We start from the raw sequence: 22,557 nt of genomic DNA, 5'->3' as shown, positions 1-22,557 counted from the left end.
TTTTTTTTCTTCATGTCTTTTAACCCCCCTCGGAGTATCCAGTGGGGATTCCGTGTCCAGTTGACGTCCAACCCGAGTCGCCAGTGGCCCGTGGCCAAAAAGGCGCTAGCTCTAGCAGCATGTGGCGCAATCCACTAGACCACTCCCCGAAAGGCAACAATTTGATGCACACGTCTTATTTCTTGTGTCGCATAATAAAACAAGATTGCACGTCGCAAAAAGGCTGCTGGGAGGTGATAGATAAAAAGCGGGAAAATAAGTTGTAGAAAACTTTGGCCTGTTTCCGTAAAAGCAAACACGAAGGAAGGTAAACGTTTGTACAGACATCCAAAAGCACCCTTTGGAGAGTTAGAACTACTCTGAAAGGGTGCTTAACTTTTATGAGGTGGCATAGGGAAACGATTTGAATTGATTAGATTAATTCATTTTCCCTGTACAAAAACAAAACCTTGCATACGAGTTGCCGAAGCTATCATTAAAAAGGAGTAAAATATTTTCATTTTCAACGCATTGCATTTTTGAATAATTAACTTTCAAGTTAATACCTAACATTCGTGTCGTTTTTGCGATCCATTTTCCTAATGCATCTGTTACTTTAAAATAGTAATTGCACAATTTTTCCATTACTGTGCGCCGACGTTTGTTTGTGGCTCCAGTTACATGCATCTTCCATTTTGCTGAATCCTTTTTCGCCCCACTACGGCAAGACCAAACTTGTAATTAAACTAATAAAACTTTCTTCTTCCCGTGGGATAATTGAACCCGAACCAATTTCGCCCTGCTGGAAACCATTAGCACACACCCCCCCAAAAAAAGGGTGGAGGAAGAAACCTGGCCCTCGCGTTCATTAGGAATGATTAGTCGAACTATCAGAACAATTAGTCGACGACGGCGAGCTTCCTGGTGAAAGGCCTAGCCATGGTGCCGCCATGGATTCCGTGCAACTTCCGTTGTTGGTCGAGGTGGAAAATTTTGATCTATTATTTGAACATTTGAATTGCTCCGAGAGTGAAAAAAATACTAAAAACCCCCCCCCCCCCACCAACTTCGGAAAAGTGAAACCAACCGGAACGTTGAACGCGAGTCGGCTTCGCACGTCAAAGGTTCGTAATCAACGGAAAACAATTTTCTCAAATTAGGACAGACTTTTCCACACCTTCCTGGTTCGCCAGGATTTGCTTCTGCCGCTTTTATTTTCCATACCGGTTCGAATAGTGATTTTATTTCTTTGTTTTTTTTTGCTGCCCACAATTGGTAACGATTTCTTACCATTATCCTTCTTGCACCGCGAAAAGCAAACATAAATCATCTAACTGCAGTAAATCACGAAACCTTCACCGTCTCGGCGGATGTGGCGTAACACTTTTGATGCCGGCTGGGGTGCGAGAGAGTCGGGGAGAAGAGAGGGAGTAAACGTAAAGTTCTGCTGCAGGTTTTGCCCGTTTTCCCCACACACAGCCATACTAGTTGCACATGGAAGGAGTTCCAACCTCGCGCACACGTTTGGTTTGGGGCACGCGACGGAGCGGTCTCCAAAAATTTGACACAATGCATGCATGCGTCGCCGCTTTCCCGCCGACGATGACTGGCGGGCTGACAAAAAGATACTCGGATTTGAGTTTATTTATTGTTTTTATTTTGTCGGCCCCTTGAACACAAGGATTCGTGACAGGGACGCGTTAGAAGGATTAAATTTGCGCCACAACCGCACGCCGCGGGAAAGTTCACCTCTTTTCCCGGTTGAAGTTGTGTGAATTTACGTATGTTGGGAAAAAATACCTTGATATATATGGAGGCACGAACGATCGCACATAACATTACACATTTGATAATTATGTCTGATGGACGTTTTTGTCGACAATAAATCGCTCAAAATCGCATTGGCTCCTTGCTTTTTCATGTTTATGGATTCTAATGGACACTCTTGTAAATTGGAAACATCAGACAACCATATTTTAAGCTGGAGGGGAAACATACAAGTCGTAATTTTAAAGTTGGGTTTTAAAACTAAAAATGTAACACAAGTGTATCATAAATATGAAACCTGGAAGTTCTTTTGACGCTTTATGTTTCCCTGTTTTCGGGCTCAAAAACAGTAAAAGGAACAAACAATTTAATTAAAGTTGAAATTGTGAATCGATAACAGAGCTGAATTATAAAATTAAAAAAAAGACATTTGTAGCATAAAGGTAAAATAAAAATATTTGTTTTCATCTAGGAAAACTGTAAAACTTTCGTCGGAGTTTTATAAAAGAAAAAGGGAATGATACGACAGCTCGGCAGCAGCTTCCAGAACAAACTCAAATGTCACTACAATCCTTTTCCCTCGGCGTAAACATTCTTCGACCTACTGGTCTACAATGCTCCCACAGAACCAGAGGTTTGGGGTGTTGGCCCCCTCCAACACCTCAACATAGCCGACACGCACAACACACGCACAAGCGCGCGCACGGTTGAGAAAATAAAAGAGCATCGCACGCAATCTGCTATTATTTATTGTGATCATAATTGAATAGAAATTTATTACGGTCACGGTTCGGTGGTTGTTGTTGTACCGGCATCCTCTAGCCCCGATGAGCCTGTCCTCCGGTGGGTTTAGAAAATGAACAAGAATTTTGATTTCGCGCCCGATACCAACCCTCGGGGTGTGCATGCTCCCGAACGTTCTTCCCTTTGCTACAGCTTTATTACGACGCCGGTTCACCTCCGCTCCTTCTTTAGAACGCGTGAACCCACCAGGTTCAGGTTTGGATTGCCATTTAATAGAAAGAATAGAGCTCCCTGGTGTACCCTTTTCCCACCCCTCCTTCAACCCACGGAAAACCGTTTCCTGATCGTGTCTGTGTGTGACATTAAATCTGGATTTACGGCCCGTATGTGACCGGGACGTACAGGAATTCAAAGTTTTTGCTTGCAGCCGAAAGAAAAACACACACGCGTCGCCATGGGAATACTTTCGCTCGGTCGGGAAATTCGCTCGGAAAAATCGTCGACGACGACGACGACGCAGAAGAGATGTCGCTGGTAACAGGTGTACTCTCAAGAAATAGCAAAAGAAAATCCAAGTCCTTACCAACACACGCCGACCGCGGGCCGGTATTGGATGTTGTTTATAACGGGAATATAAACAACAATCTTCTCCCGGTCCTTTGGTTGCCGAGGGAGGGAAATCAAAATTCCCCGAAGGATTGACCTCCATTTGTGGATAGTGTATAATGGATGTGGAGGAAGTTTTTAATCATCTCCATTAGGAGGCGAGGTCCGCGACGAGCGGGTGTTTAGGTAGAAATCAATTTGGAACCTGGGAACAAGCTGGGGGATTAAAATTTTAATGACCCCGGTGGCCGTTCCTCAAGGGATTTGTGGATGTATATTGTTTTTTTGTTCTTACTAATTGCGAGAACAAATCAAAGTTTCTTCAAGCCAATCGGTCCGCGTCTCAGTTCATCGGCAATGCTGCTTAACTAGCGAATTAAAACTTCACATTTAAAATGGCGAAGTGGCGGATGGAATGTTTACCAAACACGCTTTCAAATGTGCCAATCACAATAATTGATTGTTTATGTGGAACTGTTTGTTTGTTGTGAATCCGATCCGACCAGCTTTTCGCACCAGGATATCAACGAGAACAGCGCGCTGACAGTGATATTTTAAACGCCCAACCATCCAGCCTTTAACACTCGGCGACCGAAGGAGACTTATACAGCACGCGGTAAGGCTAAAGCCGCTCACAAGCCGGTCCCACCGAGGACGATAATTCCGCTTAACGGTCCGATGTTCTCGGAGCCAGTTCTCGGCGCACCGGTAAGTGCAACAAAAAATAAAATAAAACCGGCTAAAGTCGCGACACCCGGCATGACGCTTGCATACGAATAGCGCTGCTTAAAATCACTCCCCGGCGTAGTGAACGCGATTAGTCTCTGTGAAACCAGCGAAAGTAAATACCATGGTTGGTGGGGGGAGAGGTGGAGGAACGGGTGGGTGGCTAGATGGCATGGAATCACCCCGCATCATCGTTGTAAGCGAGCACTAATCAAGGGATTTACGGAGTTTTACATCTCCAAGCGAACCGACCGACCGACCGACTGACTGACTGGGCGGCTCCGCGATGGGTTTATTTAAATTTTGCACCCCTTTTTTCGCCCCGGGTGTATGTTTGTGTGTGTGTGTGTGCTTGTCTACCACCGAGCGAGGGATAATAATTTGTGGCAGACAAACATTATCCATGTCAGAACACACACACGGAATGGGGAACGTTTGTTTGGCGAGCAGTGGCGGTGTAGGGCGGGTGTTGTGGGAGTGTGTAGCACGCGCAACAATGTTGTTGGCACTTGTGATAAGCTTCGATAAAATCCGTTTGTTTATGGCGAGATGTGAGATCTTGTGCAGGGTGTGTAAAAGTTCATATGAATGTGAGATCATAAAAACCGACCAAATTGCTCGTCATCTTATCGCGGTGCTCGCTTGTGTACTTTGAGTTTTATTCCAATTGGAAGTCTACATTTCTGTCGTATGTTAACGCAAGAACGGGTGAGAAATAAACTCGAAAAACTCTTGCAACTTAAGTTAAAAATCCCAATAACAAAAGATAAACCGGTTTTGCTTCATGAATCGGACACATGACTAAACGTATTTTACAAACGACGCTTGCAATGAGGATACTTGCGCCGCCTGTGTCATTTGTTGTTTAGAACTGATCCTTAGGATCAGAAGTTCAGCACGATACAATGCACACCAGTGAGTGTCATATGTTTGTGTGAAGCTGCATAGCCTCAATGATGATGCATTTATGATTTTAAGGATGATAATTATGACTCGGGAAAACCCAACTCGTATCCAAGTGTAGGAACGAATAGAATGAGATGACTCAGAAGAAACACCAGCTACATCCGATGTGTCATATTTGCTTTTGGTTATTCGAACTGGAAGGATTTGATAGTAGATGTAATTAAATGATTTTCTACTAATGTTTCAGTTAGTGCGATTATTACATTTAAAAAGCGAAAGTTTTAAAATATATTTTTTTCCACTTCAACCCAAAGTGCCAAAAACAAGCTTGTACTGTTTCAATTTTCAAAGGTACAATTTTTTTTAAGGGAATTGAAGCTTTATTTCGATTAAAATATTTACATGCGTAGGGAGTTTCCTTAAAAAATGTGTGCAGCTACTAAGAAAATAACTTACATCTGTTAAAGAGATGTTTAAAGATTTTTTGTTTTAACGCTTTACATACTAATTTACTGCTACAACTAAGTTACGAATCAATTCATGTATTGATAAGAGACATTTAGCTCTTGTTGATATATTTGTAGTGGTCTACCGGTTGTTTATTCGATCCACTCCAGCAAGCTCCAGCACCCGACTTGTAGGGATCCTCCAGTGAAGGTTTAACATCATTTTTACTATCTTGTTTGCTCTGATTTGAAATTTCTTTTTGTGTGTACTCGCACACTGCGACCACATTGGAAATGCATAAAGTATCATTGGAAGTATTATTGTTTTATGTACCAGTAATTTGTTTTTAGAATGGAGCTTTGACTTTCTGTTGATAATTGGATATACCAATCTTATGAAGGAGTAATATTGTTCCTACAATGCAGTATAATAAACTTTTCAATGCTTCTTGTATTTATCAAAAATATTCGTGATCATTAGATAATTATCTCTCGCAGCTTAATCATCAACTTAACGCACCCTTCTTGCAATTCATGCCGAGGTGTTGTATTGTGATTGCGATTGTGAACCATTCGCCTCGCAGATATATGGACCCGTAACCAATCTTATTACACCCCGTCCCCTGGGCGTCCTCTTCGCCCCTCTCCCCCTCCTTCCCTCTTCCGAGAAACAAAACGTACTGAGAAATAGGTGCTGCGAGCACTGAAGCGCATCGAAAGCTAATCGAACTATGACCACTTCCGGTCGGAGGAGGGGTGGAGGATGGGGAAGCAAACGCTCCGGGTCCAACCCAAGGCCGTGCTCCAAGATTCCATCCGGCAAAAGGGAACGAGGAGCGGGGGAAAACCAGCGACGCAAGACACCGCAAGAAATAGGAAACGAAGTGAAATGTGTGCAATTGTGGTGGATTGGGGGGTGCCGTATTCTCAGAGGAGGTGACGGAGCTGTCCGACGTGCATCCGGTGAACACACACACACCCACACACGCACATAGCAGCACCACGTGGAACTAATTAGTCGCTAATTGAATTGAATTAAGCGTGCAATTGATCGCGCGAGGAGGGACGCGCTGCCGGTTCTTCAGATGGCAAAGTCCCTTCGGAGTTGCAAGCCCTTTTCACACACAAACACTCACACACATGTACGTGTGCACCCTTCACCTTCCCTGCTGACTTCTACTCGCATAGCTGCCCATGGCTTCGGAATCACATTTGAAATGTAGACACACTTTTCAACCGCCTTTTCTGATATGTGATGTAAATATATTTGCCCGGGAATTAAACGAAGAGAGAAGGAGAGAAACGGTGGAGTTGACGATACGCTTCCAGCAATCGTGAACCAGCCGTGGTGAAGCTGACGATGATTTTTTTAAGACGCTTTTCCACATTTGATCCCCATCGCCTCACGGGTTGATTTTCCCAGTTTTTATTTTATTTCATATCTCCCTGTACAACTCCACGGCCATGACCATCCCAAGCAAACTACCCCCCCAGCAGGCGATCGGTTGCTGCTCTCGGTTGCGAATGGCGCCAACGACTCCGCCAAGCCCGGGGGCGAAGGATGGCACGAGCTGTGTAATTCACTGTCATCTCCAATTATCGATTAATTGGACCGAAAACCGAATTAAACAGCAGTAACGCGCGCCGGTTACCGTTCCGTTGTTGTTAGTTTTCCCCACCCTGCGGCTCGTCTTCTCTTTCTCTCTCTTTGTTTTTTTTTCTTCCTTTTTTTGTTTATTTGCTTCCCATGCTTCACTGCATCTCCGCGTCGTCCACGTGTCCCGTGCCACCCATTCCCATCCCATCTCAGCCCCGTGTGCGCCCGACGAGGGTGGGATTGCATAGAACGTCGCGCCGTTTTAAACTGTCCTCCTTCCACCAGTGGGGGGCCGACGGCGCGAACAGAAGGACGCTTCTTGGAGTGAATTGTTATTTTCTCATTAATTAGGCGTGGCGCGTGCATCGCAACTCAGTCAGAAAGCATTAAAATTATGTCCGTGAAAGGCACCGGGTGTGTGACGACGGGGAGGGATGACTCCCGACGGCGTGAAAAAGGGTGTCGGTGGTGCAGCCGCAAATGACACGCAGCGAAATCGGAGAGAGGATGCATCCGGTGCATCCGCTTCGCTGCACCGTAGAGTGTCAGTGCTTATGTTGCGACCGTCGGGGGAAATTATGTGCGCTACCTGATTCTGTGGCACGATTTTTAACAATCTTCAACGTTAAGTAAAGCCTCATTACCGAATGGATTCGTTTTTGAGATATGCACATTACTATAATGGGCATTTTCATTTTCTTCTTTAACTTATGCCTTTCCTTTTATTGTTGCACCTAAGCAATATGTTTTTTTTAAAGTTCATTTTGTTATTTGTTACTATATCTTAAAATATCCGATGGCAGTTTTTGCAACACGGGTGTCCTACTTTAGATAGCATAATTTAACGGATCACTTCCTTCCCAATGCTCAGCGAACCGACGGAAACCTTTACTGACAATATATGGCCCGGTTGGTTTGGTCGTGTGGGCGTCCGTTATGATAGAGATTAAGGCAAAAGCTGAAGAGTATGCTTTATTTTCCACCGACATACAGGAACACCGAGACTTGGTGCAAAACAAAACTTTAAAGGGAATAGGAACAAATCGGATTTCTCTTTTCCAAACTGCATTGAAGTGAACGGTTTTAAGATTAGTTTTGAAAAATCTGTTTTTGCATCATTTTTTATCGAACACGCATCGTTTGTCGAACGAGTGATGAAAGAATCAGTTCTCAATAATATTATATTTTTACCCCCATAAAAAGGCCTATAGTCCCACTTTCGGCAGTTGACAGTGTCTCTAAATTAGCTTGTTTATTTGCACAAAAATCCCGAACTCCCCTGAGGGGCAAATAAAATAAAATGTTTTAAAGCGATCGGAAAAGTGGAGCCCCAGTCAGTAAAAAAAAACTTCCGTACTTTGGTAAAACCATTTTTTCCGCTTCGGCCATTAAGTAATTAATTTAACATTTTCTATCTCCCCCCACCCAGAACGCTCGTGCTCTAAAGTGGACCCTAGTTTTTCCACCTTGTGCTTCTTTTTTTTGTAATGTAGCAATTAGTTTGGAAAACTGATACGACGGAGCGAAACCCGGGAGCAGGAGGGAAATGGTAAGCTCGAAGTGAGACATTTGTTTAAACTAGTGCCAAACACTTCGTTCGAGGAAGGGTTCGAGTGATGGGAAGGGGAGGGGGGGGGCAACATGAAAGATAAAAACACTCACGTGTCCTCGTCTAAATTAAATTGTTTGCCTCCCAACAAACCAACCAACACGCCACCAGGTTTTACACCTTGGACAGTTAGGATAGTTTTCACTGGATGTTTTTTTTTCCAGTGCTCCACCCGAGGTCCAGCTCTGCCAAACGTTATCGGATTCTATTTGTTTTCCCATTGGAAGTTTTCCCCCCCTGGTGGTTTGTTTTATTTTCGAGACCGCACTTCGTCCATGGCTTTCGGTTTCGATTCACCGGAATCACTTTGGAAAGTTTTGACCAGCAATTTCAGTAAATGAAAAATCCATTTCGCACAAACGGATCCGTATCATCAACATGTCCGAAAGGGAAAACAATTTTCCGGAGGTGGTGGTTCGGTGAGAGCATGGGAAATGTCTTGTTTGTCGTTGACAGATCGGGGAGTAGGTTATATTTTACGGTGCACAACTCAACTCAACTTTGCGTGACAACATTCTAGCTCAATTAGTAGCGGAACGCATTTTCTCAAAGGATACGTTGTTGATTTTCCTCTTTTTCTCTTATCTCTTTTCCCCTCCCTCCAGAGCACGTATGGGATGTGTTCGTGCAGCGGAAGGGACTCGGCGACAGCTACGGCATCCTCGGCACCTATCGGCTCTGCATCACCGACAAAATCCTTTCACTGGTTCGCATCGGACCGGAACTCACCGCCAGCCAGGAGAAGCGAGCCGACCTGGTCGAGTTCTCGCTGGCGTCCATTCGACGGTAAGTCTTTCGACTCCATTTGCTTTTGATTTCTGTTTTAAAATAATGCAGAACCATTTGAATTCATCTCGACTGTTCAACTCCACTCCTCCCCAGATGCGGACATTCTCAGCGCTACTTTTACCTGGAGGTCGGCCGGAGCTCGAAAACCGGCGCCGGCGAGATCTGGATGGAGCTTCAGGACTCCATCATCGCGCAAAACATGTACACCACCATCATGAAGTGAGTAGACGGTCCTGAGCCGGACGGTCCTGTTTCGTTTCAGCTTCTAGGGAAAAGGCACGACTTTGGGCCGCGTGGTTCGTGCCTTCGACGACGAGAGATTAATTTATCGGGAAAACAGATCATCGACCCCGATCGTCGCGCGGGCAGAAAGCAGAATCCGATTGATATTGAAATGGTCGTCATGTCTACCGGAAAAACAGCCAGCAGTCTCATGAGATTACACTTTTCCCATTCCCCTTCGCAAACATGGCAAGGGGCGAGGCTGTTGCACAGTTTTCTTCGAACGGAAAAGAATCAGTGCTGGTGAAAAGCGCTCGCTGGAAGGCATTGCTTCCAAAGAACACCCGGAACCGGAAGGCGTGCCATGTGTTCGCTGCCTCCTCTTGTGGACGTTGTCGACGTCTGCGTTCCGACGCCCTGGCGTGACCCTTCAGTCGACCGACATACACACAAAAAAACTCAACGCTAGACGCAGGCAAGATCCTAACGTTTGACACTCTCTCTCCCGGGCGGGTTTGTCTGCGACTTGTTTTTTGTTCACTTCGAACAACCTGTTGCGCCTGTCAAGTCAAGGAGGAAGGAAGAAGTTCTTCACTAACAGGATGTCTCGCCTGCGCTTTCCCGCTGCGTTCGGGACACCCCGAGCCCCGCTCGGACAAGATCCATGATTTCTTGCTTCTTCCGGGCTGATGAAATCTGCTCGTTTTTTGTCATCACGACCAGCATGATACCATTAAACCACTCGGTGGTCCAGTCGGTTCTGGATAGCAGCAGTATGTCTGACGAGGACTTTCGCTCCCGAAAAGAAGTGGACGAACAATAAACGAAGCAAAAGGTTATCGATAATGTCCGGGGCTCGTTCGTTCCGACGCGTTGGCGTTGCGAGCGTTTGTGGTTGAAGTGATTTAACACAAATTAATGATCTTCGACGACCATTGCAATGTTCACGCGAAACCAAGGATCAAAGGGGGATAAAAGAAAGGGCCCTTTTTTTAACACGGAACAACGAGATTGGCCTCGGTGGAAATTTGTCAGTAATGTGTTCAGTTTTTAACAACGAACGTAAAAAGGCGGAGGTCGGAAAAGCCTCACGCCATTTGGATGTGTGCGAACGGACACGCTCGATCGATTCACCCGGAAGGGCGCGTAGGAGTGAAACTCGCTGAAGTGTCAAATTAACTCGCCGTTGTCGGTTGACGGTTGACTGGGAAAACAGTAAATAACGTTGGATGGTTTCCACGCTCGCTCGCGCCCTCTCCCCCTCTCTCTCGTGATGATGATGGGCCGTGGAAAGAATCTTTCGAAATAGGAATGTACGTGCGCCTCCTATGGTGAGTGTGTTTGTGGTTCACCCCTCCCGGCAACAGGTCGTTTGGGAGTTGTGGGTGGCGCGATTTTCATCAATGCGAAAAATCGTCCTTTAGAAGGATTCACCACGGATTTTCACCCGGAGCCGCCACATCTCGATCGGAAAATCGTCGACGGGGGCGGTTCACTTTGATCTCCGCCGTAAATTATGCCTCCATTATCACCATCGTTACCAGCGCCGGAAACTGAACGCTCCTTCCTTTCTTCCGCCCCCTTCGCCAATAGGTCCGCGAAAAGTAAGGAGGACAATCTCGGTCCCATGATCCGGATACGGTCGTCGTCGGCGAACGCCGCCTCGAAGCCAACGTCGACGCTGATCCGGCGCCAGACGCACGCCGGCCAGAAGCCGATGAACTGCTCACCGTCAAGCGGTAAGTGTTCTTTTAGGGTCGTTTTGTTTTATTTTACTGCTCTCTGTTATACACTTCCCCCCGCTCCCCCCATACACACACACAAACACACTTCATTTTCCGCCTAATATTCAAACACTCGCCCCTCCCGTCCTCAATCTCCATATCACTACTTCCCCCCCCCCCCCGCTACCCCCCCCCCCCCCCACCCCTCTCACACGCGCCAACCCTGCTCTATTGGTGTTCACCCACGGTGTTTCTCAACAAGGACTTCCGGTGCGGTACGAATATATGGCCATAGAGCGTATAACATCACCTCCCCCCCCCCCCCTACCCCCTGCTCGGTCCGCTACCATCCGCACACTGTCCCTACACCCTCGCCATCCTCCATTCACCCACCCACCCTTAAACTAGTCAATTACACTTTTCTTCTAGAACCTAGCACTGGAAATGTTGTTTGTTGAATAATGTTACTACCCACTTCTGACTCAGATGGTTTGATTTTCTCTCACCCTCCACCCCCACCATTCCACCCTACCGTACACAAAGTTATCTGTTTCCGAAAAACCACTCTTTTTATCTTTAATCTTAACTCTTTTTCGTCCCGTTCACTCGTAGGCAGTTTAGCAATTTGCAAGTTGTTTGTATTTTCTTCCTTAATATTACCATTCATTGCTATACAGCTCACAGTTTTTCTCTAAAACACTGAAGCGTATAGCGCGCTCTGCCTACAAGTAGTTTTTGCAAAAAAAAAAAAAATAGTATTTCACTCGTAATTTGTTTGTTCCTTTCCTTATGTTGGCTATTTTTGTATGTTTTAAAAGCAGCTTAAATGAACTTTATCGTACTAAAACTGGTTTTTTTAAGTATACTCTTTTTGTGTTTTGTGCAACGGTGTATTTTGGTGCTCTTCAGTTTACTATTAACAGTTAAAGTATTTGTTTCGAGCAATGAATCATGGAGGAAATCATGTGTTGACATTAAAAACCATAGCAATTGAATTTTAGTATTGTTTTTGTAGTTTTCTAGTTTACACGGGAGTGTATCAGCTATATGTTTTTCTAACGATTTTTTTTTTTTCTTTTAATTGTGTTGATTTGTAGATGTCCTAATTCCTTTGCACACCTTGCGCCAACAAAATAATCTAAGTAAACGAATTTGTAGAAAACCGAAATTGCAAAACCAACCCCGATTCGGATGTAGAAAACGTTTGGATGTTTGTTGACCTTTTTGTATTGCCTTTCTTCTGTTTTGGTCTCGAATGGTTTGATTGATTTCTTTAAGACACACTCACCCACCACACTGGTTTCGTGAAGCAACTTCGCTGTTCCGTTGTTTCGAGTGTTTGTTCCAAGTTTTTTCCCGTAGTTGAACCATTCACCCCTTTTTTCCGTAGTCTATTAATTGCGTGAGCGTTGCGTTGCGTTTGTTGTTTCGATATTCGAAGTTGCGAGTTGCGCTCGTACCTGTTAACATTGTACATTATTATTTTGTGTAAGCTAACACGTGTTTTCAGCGCCCGATAGTGGGTTTTATTTTGTCTTTTAGAATCTTTGTATTTGGTACGATTTGTTGTTTTGGGCTAGCAATACATTAAGCAGCGGATCTGTTCAGCGCATTCACTACGTCCTACTGACAAAAAAAAATCCACGTATTCCGAAAACCATTGCCTCGTTGCGATGTTTCAACTCACTTCGTTCGTTCGTACTACGATTTGTTTCTGAGCGAGTGGATGAGCGAGTGTTTTCTCGTTCGCATTCACCTTTTCACAACCTTTACAGTTGTTTCTTTTTCTCATACCCTCCCGTCGCCAGGCGAACGATTATTCTCCGTTCTTCGTTGATTTGTCCGCTCTTGAGAAAAGGTCTTCGTTTCTTCGCTTTAGAATCTGCAAATCTCCATGAAAAATAAGGTCTTTCGTGCAGCTTCAATTGGTGGTCAAATATTCGGAGCAAGGTGCATCGTGTCCTGTTTCTCTAATCATCATCACTTCCAGCCCTTCCTCCTCCGTGTACCTGTGCCGATAAGCCGCCTTTATGTCCTTACGATCTCTATTCTCTCATTCACTCTCTCTTTCTGTATCTCTTTTTCCCGTTAACGCCCTTTCATTTTACTTCTCTCTTTATTTTCCACACACATCGAACACATCAACAATTCGGCTTACCCCTTACCGTGTACCTACCCCGAAACTCCGATCCCGGTTTTTTCTCCCACGCCCCACCCCACCCCTCACCCGAAATCAATCCAATAAATTCACTTTGTTGCATCTTCCAGAAGATCAATGCTCGCAAAACGCGGGCAGTGCACAGAATTCCGAGTCCTCCTCGTCGGCCGCCAGCAACAACACGGTAGTGCTGGTCGGGTCGCCGCCGAAGGCTCCGCACAGCTCCGGTGCAGCACCGAATTCGAAAGCAAGACCAGTAGCGGCAGTAGCCACTCCCAACCTGCAAACCACCAACACCACCGGCTGTGCGGACAAACTGCTCGCCACATCCATCACCTCCTCTGCTACTACTTCCACTACTTCTACTACTACTACTACTATTAGTACTACCTCCACTGCTACTACTACTTCCACCGCTACTCCTACTGCTAGTACCACGGCGTCGTCGTCCCCCATGGTCGGCAATGGTTCCGCCGTTTCTCCGTACGCGATCGCTACTTCCGTTACTACCACCACTACTACCACTAGCGCGGGTTACAGTGCCGCCACCATCGTTCCCTTTGCCGGCAGCTCCGCTGTAGTCGCCCCGATTGCGTGTGTGCGCAGCAGCAACTCCTCCCTGGCCAGCATCGGTTCCGGCTCGCCGATCGATGCCTACGTTCCGCTCGTTCCCGGAGCCGGTTCCATTTCCTCTTCCATCGTCCATCCGACCGCTGTTGGTGTTGTGGGTGCGGTCGGTGGAGGGTCCGTGTCGGGACGCGGCCACATCGGTGGCTCTCCGAGGCTCGGAGTGACCGCCCAATCGCCCAGCTACCGGAGGGCGTCGATGAAGAGGACTCCTTCGGAGGGTGGAAAGCCATCCACCGCCTCCTCGGGCAAGGCCGGCGACACGGGTTCCCTCCGATGCTCGCAGCATCAGCAGCACCCGCACCACCATCCCCTCCACCACGGTCCGGTCGTTCCCCTGCTTCCCCCTTCCTCCGCCAACCATCACCACCATCACCATCTGCACCACCACCTCCATCACCACGGCGCACAGCAAACGTCCGCGACCCTACCGCGCTCGACCCCGCACAGCTCCTCCTCCCTCTCCCTGGCCCATGGGCACCAGCCGCCAGTCCCGCTCGCTGCCGTCTGTACTAGCAGCATCAGTAGTGGCATCAGTAGCGGCAGCAGTAGCAGCACCAGCGGCAGCAACACCATCGCCGCCGCCGCCGCCACCGCCATTGCCACTGACATTTCGTCCTCTTCGACCGACCATGGTACGCCTATGAAATGGGTTTTGATTTTTTTTTTCTTCTCTCTTATTCGATATGTACATTATGATTTTTCTTTCCACCTCAAAAATATCCTTCCTTCGCTCGCGCCCTCCCCCCGACCCCTGCCCATGTTTTAATATCTTTGCATCATTCTTTAACTCTGTCAACTTCTCTTCCGGCTTACGCTCCCTTCTTCGCTCATCCCGATTATCCTACCTTCCCATGGACATAGCACACTTTCTTTTATTTTATGTTTTACCCTCTCTTGTTCTTTTTCATTACCTTCCAACGTTTCGACTCTAAAATAAGCCTTCTACCGAGGATCCTCGCACATTGTCAACTCAAAAGTTCAATACTACAAATTTGCATCGAAAAGGAGAAATTAGACATAAATACTGTCGATCCGGAATTTGAAAATAGGAAATTGTTTTTTTTCGTCAATTTAGTTTTGGGCATCAGTTGTTTTGTTAATTCTGTTAAGAAAGCCTCGAAGTGGTTAGATTTAAAAAAAAGCTGCTGGTAGTCGTAAATGATATTTTTTTTTCAACAAATCAATGTTTCGTTAACAGATAAGTTCAGTAATTATAACTAATCTATAAAAACTAAGTTGTATAACTAAAATGTGCATATCATAGAGGCTAATTTAAGCCAAAGGTTTGACTTCTTCCATTTATCCATAATTCAAAAATAATTGACAACTCATGCAAGAACAAACCTTGCTTTATACTTTGAATAAACATTAGAGGTTGATGCTCCTGTTTAACAGTTTATTGCCATCTTTAGGGAGCGATAAAACTTTGGTCGATTATAGCGGCAAGCGATTATCTTCCAACACGATCAGATTTAAAATACTTCGAGTTGACAGTTGCGAGAGGTATCGGTATCCCTTATAATTTCGTTGCTTTTTTGTTTTATTTCTTTCGATCTAAAATTGATTTACCGCCTCATCCTTTAATCGCTACCTTCCGCACTTAACCCAACCCTCGTAGTGTGGGTCGTGCCCACAGCGGTGCGGGTGATGCTTTTCTCGGTGTCTATCCTTTATCTAACCCATGCGCTTATTGAAACCAAACCGTGTCGGGTTCAGCATCGGATGCAGCACTACCTCAATGCCGGTCTGATTCAAACTTTTTTGCTTCTGGATTTTGTTTTTTTTTGTTATACTCTTAAAGGAGAAACTAAATTGTTTCTCCATTGCAATTTTTAATAACCGTTTTGCGTAAATTTTGTTTTATGAGTTTTGCTCTCCACTTTGCCGGCCCGAGTACTTCTGTTGCATCGTTCCTCTTGCGTTTCAAAACTCCTTCACTCTCGTCCAACAACCCTCTCCCACCCACCCCCACCACCGATTCCTTCGCTTTCTCCTGATGCGCAGCAAAGGGAAGAAAAACAGAAACCACCAACCAAACGCGTTTTGATGCTCAAAATTGTTGGTACTTCAAAATTCAACCCCTACTTCAGGGCACTTCAAAATTCCGTGCAGCTGCTAAGAACTGCGCCCTTTCGTTGCTGTCTATTACTGCTTGTTGCGCTTTTCGCTGTAATGCGCATGTAATGCGAATGCACTATTTCAGCCAGCCGCTGGAACTGCTGGAACACGACGGTCGTTTTGGGTTCGCTTCTTTCTTCTTCGCTGTTTTTATTGTAAAATATTCGATCGTACCACACTGGCCCGGAAGCGTGATAGACCGCAACGCGGCGAAAGATAATTATTTTTCGGACATTCCCGTTTTTTCGGCCTGTCCAGGATCAAAACGCTACTCGGTTCCGTTTGCTCGGTGAATTGTGTTTTATATGTGTATAAATGGTCAGGTCTCGTGAGTGTGTGCCTGCTGGCGAGGGAGGATGATGCCGGGGCGTACGTACGGTGTCCGTCGGACATTGGATATTTCCTTTTTGAAGAAGTTATTATTTGGATTTCTAACATGTTTTTTTTTAATTTCCATAAATTGTAACGTTTAGAGCAATATCTTCCATTTCGGGGGCTTATTTTATCTTCCTGTCTTGCTTTACATGTACCTGCCCGATCTGTTTTATCTCTCCAATATTATCCACGTTGTGTCCCCTTCGCCGGAGTCTAGCCACCGGTGGATGGAAGTAGCTTTTCGAAGTCAAGAAAAAGAAAATGAAACCAGCCCGGACTGGCAGTCGCCGGAAGCAAACTTTAAAAGCATAAACTAATAAATTAGTCATACTCAAGCGTGACTAATTGAGTGCCGGCCGGCGGGTGTGGATAGCCTCGGATAGGAAAGAAAACAAAAAGAAAACGAAAAGCAAAACAAGACACGTTAGACCATCCATCCCACTGCAAAAACCTATAAGGTTGAATTTAATTTTCAATTTGTATCTAGCCTCTTAATTGCCTCCCAATCCGGAGGAAGGCCCCCCCGCGGCCCGGTTCGGATGAGGAGCATTTTCGAAAAAGAAGATAATTGTACAAATAAAAGAAAACCCACCGAAACAAGACGTAAAACTACTGAACGACCCACAAAACACAATAATGCTTGTTAACTGCGGTCGCGCTTAGCCAGCATGAATTATTGACGACACGGCGAATGCTTAATGTTTCCTCCCCCCTCAAGAACCCCTGTGTTTGTCTCGTGCGGTTTGTGTGGCGTTTTGTTTTGTCTGGGTTTTGATTGCGTCGGCCGACAACGAAAGCCGCCTTTTGCAGATGGTCGTTTGTTTTGTTTCGGTTTTGGGGTTTAAAACTCGAGCGACCGATAGCGAGGAGATCAGCAGATCAGACTTCGATAACAACGTCGGCGGAAAACCCCGATATGTTGCCTACATCTGATGCAGGTCGATAAGATCTTGACTGAATAGTTTATGCTAACTAAAGCCCCAACCGAACGTGATCCGTACGAAACGCTCCGACAGCATTGGCCACCCCCCCTCTTCAGAAACCAGCGACCTCTCCAAGCGATCGGGCGGAGTTGTTTATTTAGCGTTCCGTCCTTCAGTGTCTTGCCGTCTGTTTTGCTCGTTCGATGTCATGGAAAAGGTGAATGATAAGAAGGTTCCACCCTGAAGCTTTCGGAAAACCCCATCACACCTTTCCACTAGTTACAATGTGAAGCAAATAGTCATCTTTGTGCAGGTGGTACAACTTACGGCTCATTCTACGTGAACATTATTATTGTCAACCTAAACTAATCTCAATATCTGTAAAAGAAGCCACCGGAGTCCGCTGTGGTATTAACGCAAAGAATCAGTTCTTCTACTACGCCACTGCATTAATTCGCTTTTACTTCGATTTCGTGCTTACCAAAGTGTTTTTTCTACTGCATGCGTACCTTTTTATCCATTTTCGAAATTTGCTTTCTCGATACACCGAGTTTTGCTCTTGCATGTTTAATTATTCTTTCCTCGACTGACTCTTTTTTCCCCTTTCTCTCGTTGCGTTGACCGATTGGCTTTCTGCGACGGATTTGCATGATTTTTTCCTCCTATATATGTGGCATGCGTTTGGTTTGCATATCAGTGTGTTTCAGATCGTTTTCCCAACCAACCGGTCCGTTTTGCATTGTCTATTTTCCTTTCCACCATTTTGTTGTCGTTCCACAATTAGCAAACTTTATCGCTTTACTCACCACCATCGAAATTCATCGTCATCTCATTCAAAGTAAATCTACCAAAGTGTTACAACTTCAACGTCGCCAAAATAAGATGTCAAGATAAGTAATCAGTTAACAACAAAGTAAGGAATATTTAAAAAAAACTCAGCTTCAACAACGATGGATCTTATCGCGTGAATCTAGCGAAACAAAGAATGTATATACTGCTGCGGGTTGGGCCTTGTTTGATGTTAAAACCGAGCTAAAAGCCGCTCACCAGGACATACCCGATGGGATTTGATAAAATCTTGTAGATAAAAACTGGGTTTATATCCTCCAACCGATAAGCATTGGGACATTCTGTGGGGCGTTCCGTCCAATGGGGCAACTGGAGACGCTTGACGTGTAGACATATTTCTCATCGTAATCATATCATCAAAATTCGAAAACCATCAATTCGCAAACCCGGACATATTTGTTCAAACAAAATACACACCCATCGACATTTGGCAAAATTATTCGGTGTAATTTTTAGACAAATTTTTTGAAATTCTTCTGTTCTATATTGGCTTCAAAATTCGGTTGTTCTTACTCGTACTTTAAGCTTTTTTCCAAATTGTTAGCCCTTTTCGACACGAACACATGCAGAACAGTTTGAAAATTGTTTATCACAGTAGAAATTCCCATTTCGATCAAAATTATTGTAAAAAGCATTCAACATTTGCAACAACAAACATCAGGTATGAGCGTGGTGAGAAATTGTCTACTATCAAAACATGTGTGTTTCTCTCTTCTCTTCCCACAATATGCGCCTGCCTTGGTACGGCACTGGACGATTTTCTCATTCCCTCCCTTTCCCCCGTGCCTTTCGGGATGTTATTTTTTCCCACCCTCCCCCACACTCCATCCTTTTACCCCCCAAAACGTCCTCTGTGCGTGACGTGGGATTTGGGATTAAAATTCCACATCGACCGCGCTCAGTCGCTGCGCCAATAGTGACGCCGACGACGACCACGACGACGACGATGACCACGACGATGATGATGATGATGCTGCCACCGTCGCCCTCGGCCTCGATGAGCAAATTCCATCATTACGCCAGCAGTCGCCAGGGTGGTAGGGAGGTCGGAGTCCAAGGTGGTGGTGGTGGTGGAGGCGGAAATAGTGCCGTCAGCATCACCTTCGGCAATCTGGTGGCCAACATCGGCGGTAGCAATCTTGCGCCGGGAGTGGGCGGTGGCGTTGGCAACGAGGGGGTTGGCAACGAGCTGGGTGGCGGCGGGTGTCTTTCCTCGTCGGCGGGGGGCAGTTTTTCCAACTCCTCCTCGTCGCCGCCATCGTCGTCGTCGTCGAAGTCGTCGTCCTGCTGCTCCTCGACGGCGAGCATTCAGACGGCCATCCCGCCCTCCACCACCGGCGGCCCCCTCCTGATGGGGCCACCTCCGCCGCCGCCCCCTCTCCCGCCACCGCCACTACCCCCACCGTACCAGCCGGGTGGGGGGCGGTGCCATGCGCGCAGCCTCAGCCACCACTCGACCAACGCGATCCACCTCCTCACCAACACAAACCCACTGCGACGATTGCGCAGCTCGCTGCGGCGCCATTCCGTCTCAGGTACGGCTTTTCCACTCTGTTGCTGTCCGTTTTTGTTCATTTCCCTATCGTTTGGTCGTTTTGCTCTGTTCCAAATTACGTGCCCCGCAAAATTGTTCACGGCTTTTATCCGTTCGGGTTTCGTTCTTCACGGATCGAAGCTTAGTTTTAGTTTTCGATCAAGCACTTTTGTTTCTTTTGTTTTTATTTTTTGCTATAAGGTAGTAAATAAGAGAACATATTGGCTATCCTCATTGGCATTCGATCAGTTTATCAGTTTCTCTCATGTAACTTCTTTAGTTTTGCCTTCGCCTCGACCTAAGGTTGTCTTCATCCGCTTCCAGAACTGTTTTAACTTGTTAAAAAGTGGATTTAAAATGTTATACAATCTGTTTCAGCATTCACGTGAAATTATGGATACACTTTCAACCCGTACAAGCCTGAGTGCACTCAAGCCTAATGTTGTCTTCGTTCTAGAGGAGATGGATTTTTCCCGTTCTTCTTCCCCATTCACACACACACACACCTTCCCGAGTTGCTGCAGAGTGCAACGAATGCAATGCTTAAATGCTCCCACCCCATCCCGGTAATGGAATGAAGTAATTTTAATGGAGATTAATTAAACCTGCCGGCAAGCGTCCCCCGACATTATGGGCTAGTTTGTTCAACACGCGTCGGTCTGCGGAGGCGAAGGAAAGTCGGTGCTTGGAAATTGGAGGGAAACAGTAAAAAGGCCTCATTCGTCTTATCTTCCGCCGTGTTTTCTCCACCACCCTGCCACATTAGAGGGTGGTGGCGCCCCAGCGTGAACTAATGGGCTAAACGAATTAGCGTTCCCGCGGTGTGTGTTTCTCTTCGAGCGAAGACGAAAAAAAAACGGGAAAACCCTCCCCTTGTCGTGGGTCTGATTTAGCGTCGACCATGCGCATCGTACCCACGGCACTGCGAATGCATCGGTGAATGGTCCAACTGTGGCCGTTATGGAATCTTCTTTTCACCTTGCACCGGGAAAGCGGCTCTCGTTGTGTGGGTCAGTTTTTAACCCACTCCAAATCAATTCCACCCCTTTTTGAAGCCTCCCGATTAAAGGTCCAAAATTTTTACCGAGACGGACAACGCTTTTAATCTTCGGCCACAAATTATGCCTATCTTATCGTGAGGTGTGTGTGTGTGCGTGGGTGTGTGTTGATTTGATGGAACAAGGCTTACAAATGTACTCATTGTCATCGTTTCGAGGCCATTTTATCGCGGCACCCTCCGGTATTGTCGGTGCCATTGACCTTTCGATGATGCTGTGTTTAATCGTGTGTATGTGTGGATATGTTTTATCATCCGCTAGCATAGGGTGGGTAATTGTTTGATGATTTTCTGTCGCCGTTTCAAACCGAACCTTGTTGCTAGCGTGCACAACATGCAAATTTTGGACTTTGAACGGAAATCACAGCATAGCATTGAAGCAGGAAAAGGAAATTAAACGAACGGTCGATAAAGGTTTAAACAGCGATTAATCAATTATCGACTGTTCGTTTTTTGGGCTAAATTAATATTGATGAAACATTTGACTCATGAAAATTGATCAAGGCAGCTTCGGATGCAGGAGACCATCTTTGACAAATGTGTCCCGCTGATGGGATCAATTCTTTCGAATTAATTCTGATCTGAATCCAGATCCTGAAACTAGCTTCAGACTTTTGGACCTGTCATGTTTTTAGGTCGGTATTAAAGTCCTTAGGTATCTCCTTAGGTATCCCCCGATTATAAGGTAAAATCCAAATTGACCAGATCAAATCAGCTCTTGGATCGAATTTTCTCATTAGAAAAGCTGATCACATCATCATAGCTCTGGATCAGAAAATTACATAGAGGATTTTTAGTCTCCTCAGAACACCTTATACAGCTTTCGATCTTTCTGGCACGATCGAATTATCCTCAAGCTACTTTGCTCGGTGTGACAGAAGAACCATTTATGCGCTACTCTCGCTTGAACCAAACTGACCATAAAATGAGAACGTTCCCGAATTCATTATATCGAGCAAAGAACTCAAAAAACTACCTTTTTCTAGTACTTTGTTAACGTCTCTCAACGTTCTACTGTTATTCCCCTGCTTCTAACCTTCTTATAGAGATTAATTACAAATATTTTTTACCGCCGATTTAGAGTTAACTACTAGTGTCTTAATAATCAATTTGCTGCCGAAAGCGCTCTGCAGTTTCGCACGTGGCATTAATGTCTAATATTTCCGGTGGTGTTTTCTTTTTCACCTCAAGAAAAACCTTTGATGGTGGATGGCAAAACACTCCGGCAAGTTGTTGTGCTAAATTAAATTCACCCACCAACCGTAGTATATTATTTCGGCCTCCCGGTGTTTTCGTATCGGTTTCATCAACCCGCAAACTGAATTTTACGGATAGTTATCCCATGCCTTTAAGCTCCTCCGTTCGCATCGCGAGGAATAAATGATTTATTGCATTCGGGTTTCATTTTGTTTTCCGTTTTTGTTCTGCAGCGCAGGCAGTGATGGTGTTTTCCCTTGTGTTAAAAATTCGCACATCACACTCCTCCTGTGGGATACGCCGAGCTCTACATTTCGCCAAAGCACCCCCGTGCAGCCGAGGCGTCTTGCTTGGCTTGGCCCAGAGGCGGACTGTAATTAAAAAATTGCTCATTTGAAACTTATTCATTATGATACGTTGGCAAATCTCATATAACATAAATGTTATTGCCAAATGGGGGCCTGTGTGAGCAACGCCCCGCGCCATGCCTTCGGTGCAATATACACTTTTGCAATGTCAGAATCGTAAAACCTTGCGGCTTGCGCGAGCCAACGATGTTCGAAAGCAGGTGAAGCGGCCAGGGTCAGCCAGGAATCATGCA

General features: G+C 45.7%; 1 protein-coding gene across 1 annotated transcript in view; it reads left to right on the top strand.

Annotated features, from left to right (window-relative positions):
• LOC131293362 (pneumococcal serine-rich repeat protein) overlaps positions 1 to 22,557 on the top strand; it is a 144,506-nt gene that overhangs the window by 109,667 nt on the left and 12,282 nt on the right. The window contains exons 4-7 of the mRNA XM_058321441.1: positions 8,986 to 9,166; positions 9,263 to 9,388; positions 10,985 to 11,130; positions 13,384 to 14,535. Coding sequence (XP_058177424.1) covers positions 8,986 to 9,166; positions 9,263 to 9,388; positions 10,985 to 11,130; positions 13,384 to 14,535 — 1,605 coding nt within the window. The remainder of the gene's footprint in view (positions 1 to 8,985; positions 9,167 to 9,262; positions 9,389 to 10,984; positions 11,131 to 13,383; positions 14,536 to 22,557) is intronic.

This window comes from Anopheles ziemanni, chromosome 2 (genome assembly GCF_943734765.1).
Source record: "Anopheles ziemanni chromosome 2, idAnoZiCoDA_A2_x.2, whole genome shotgun sequence".
In the NCBI taxonomy this organism is placed as follows: Eukaryota; Metazoa; Arthropoda; class Insecta; order Diptera; family Culicidae; genus Anopheles; species Anopheles ziemanni.
The sequence above is the reverse complement of the archived record's forward strand: the minus strand, read 5'-3'. Positions and strand labels throughout refer to the sequence as shown.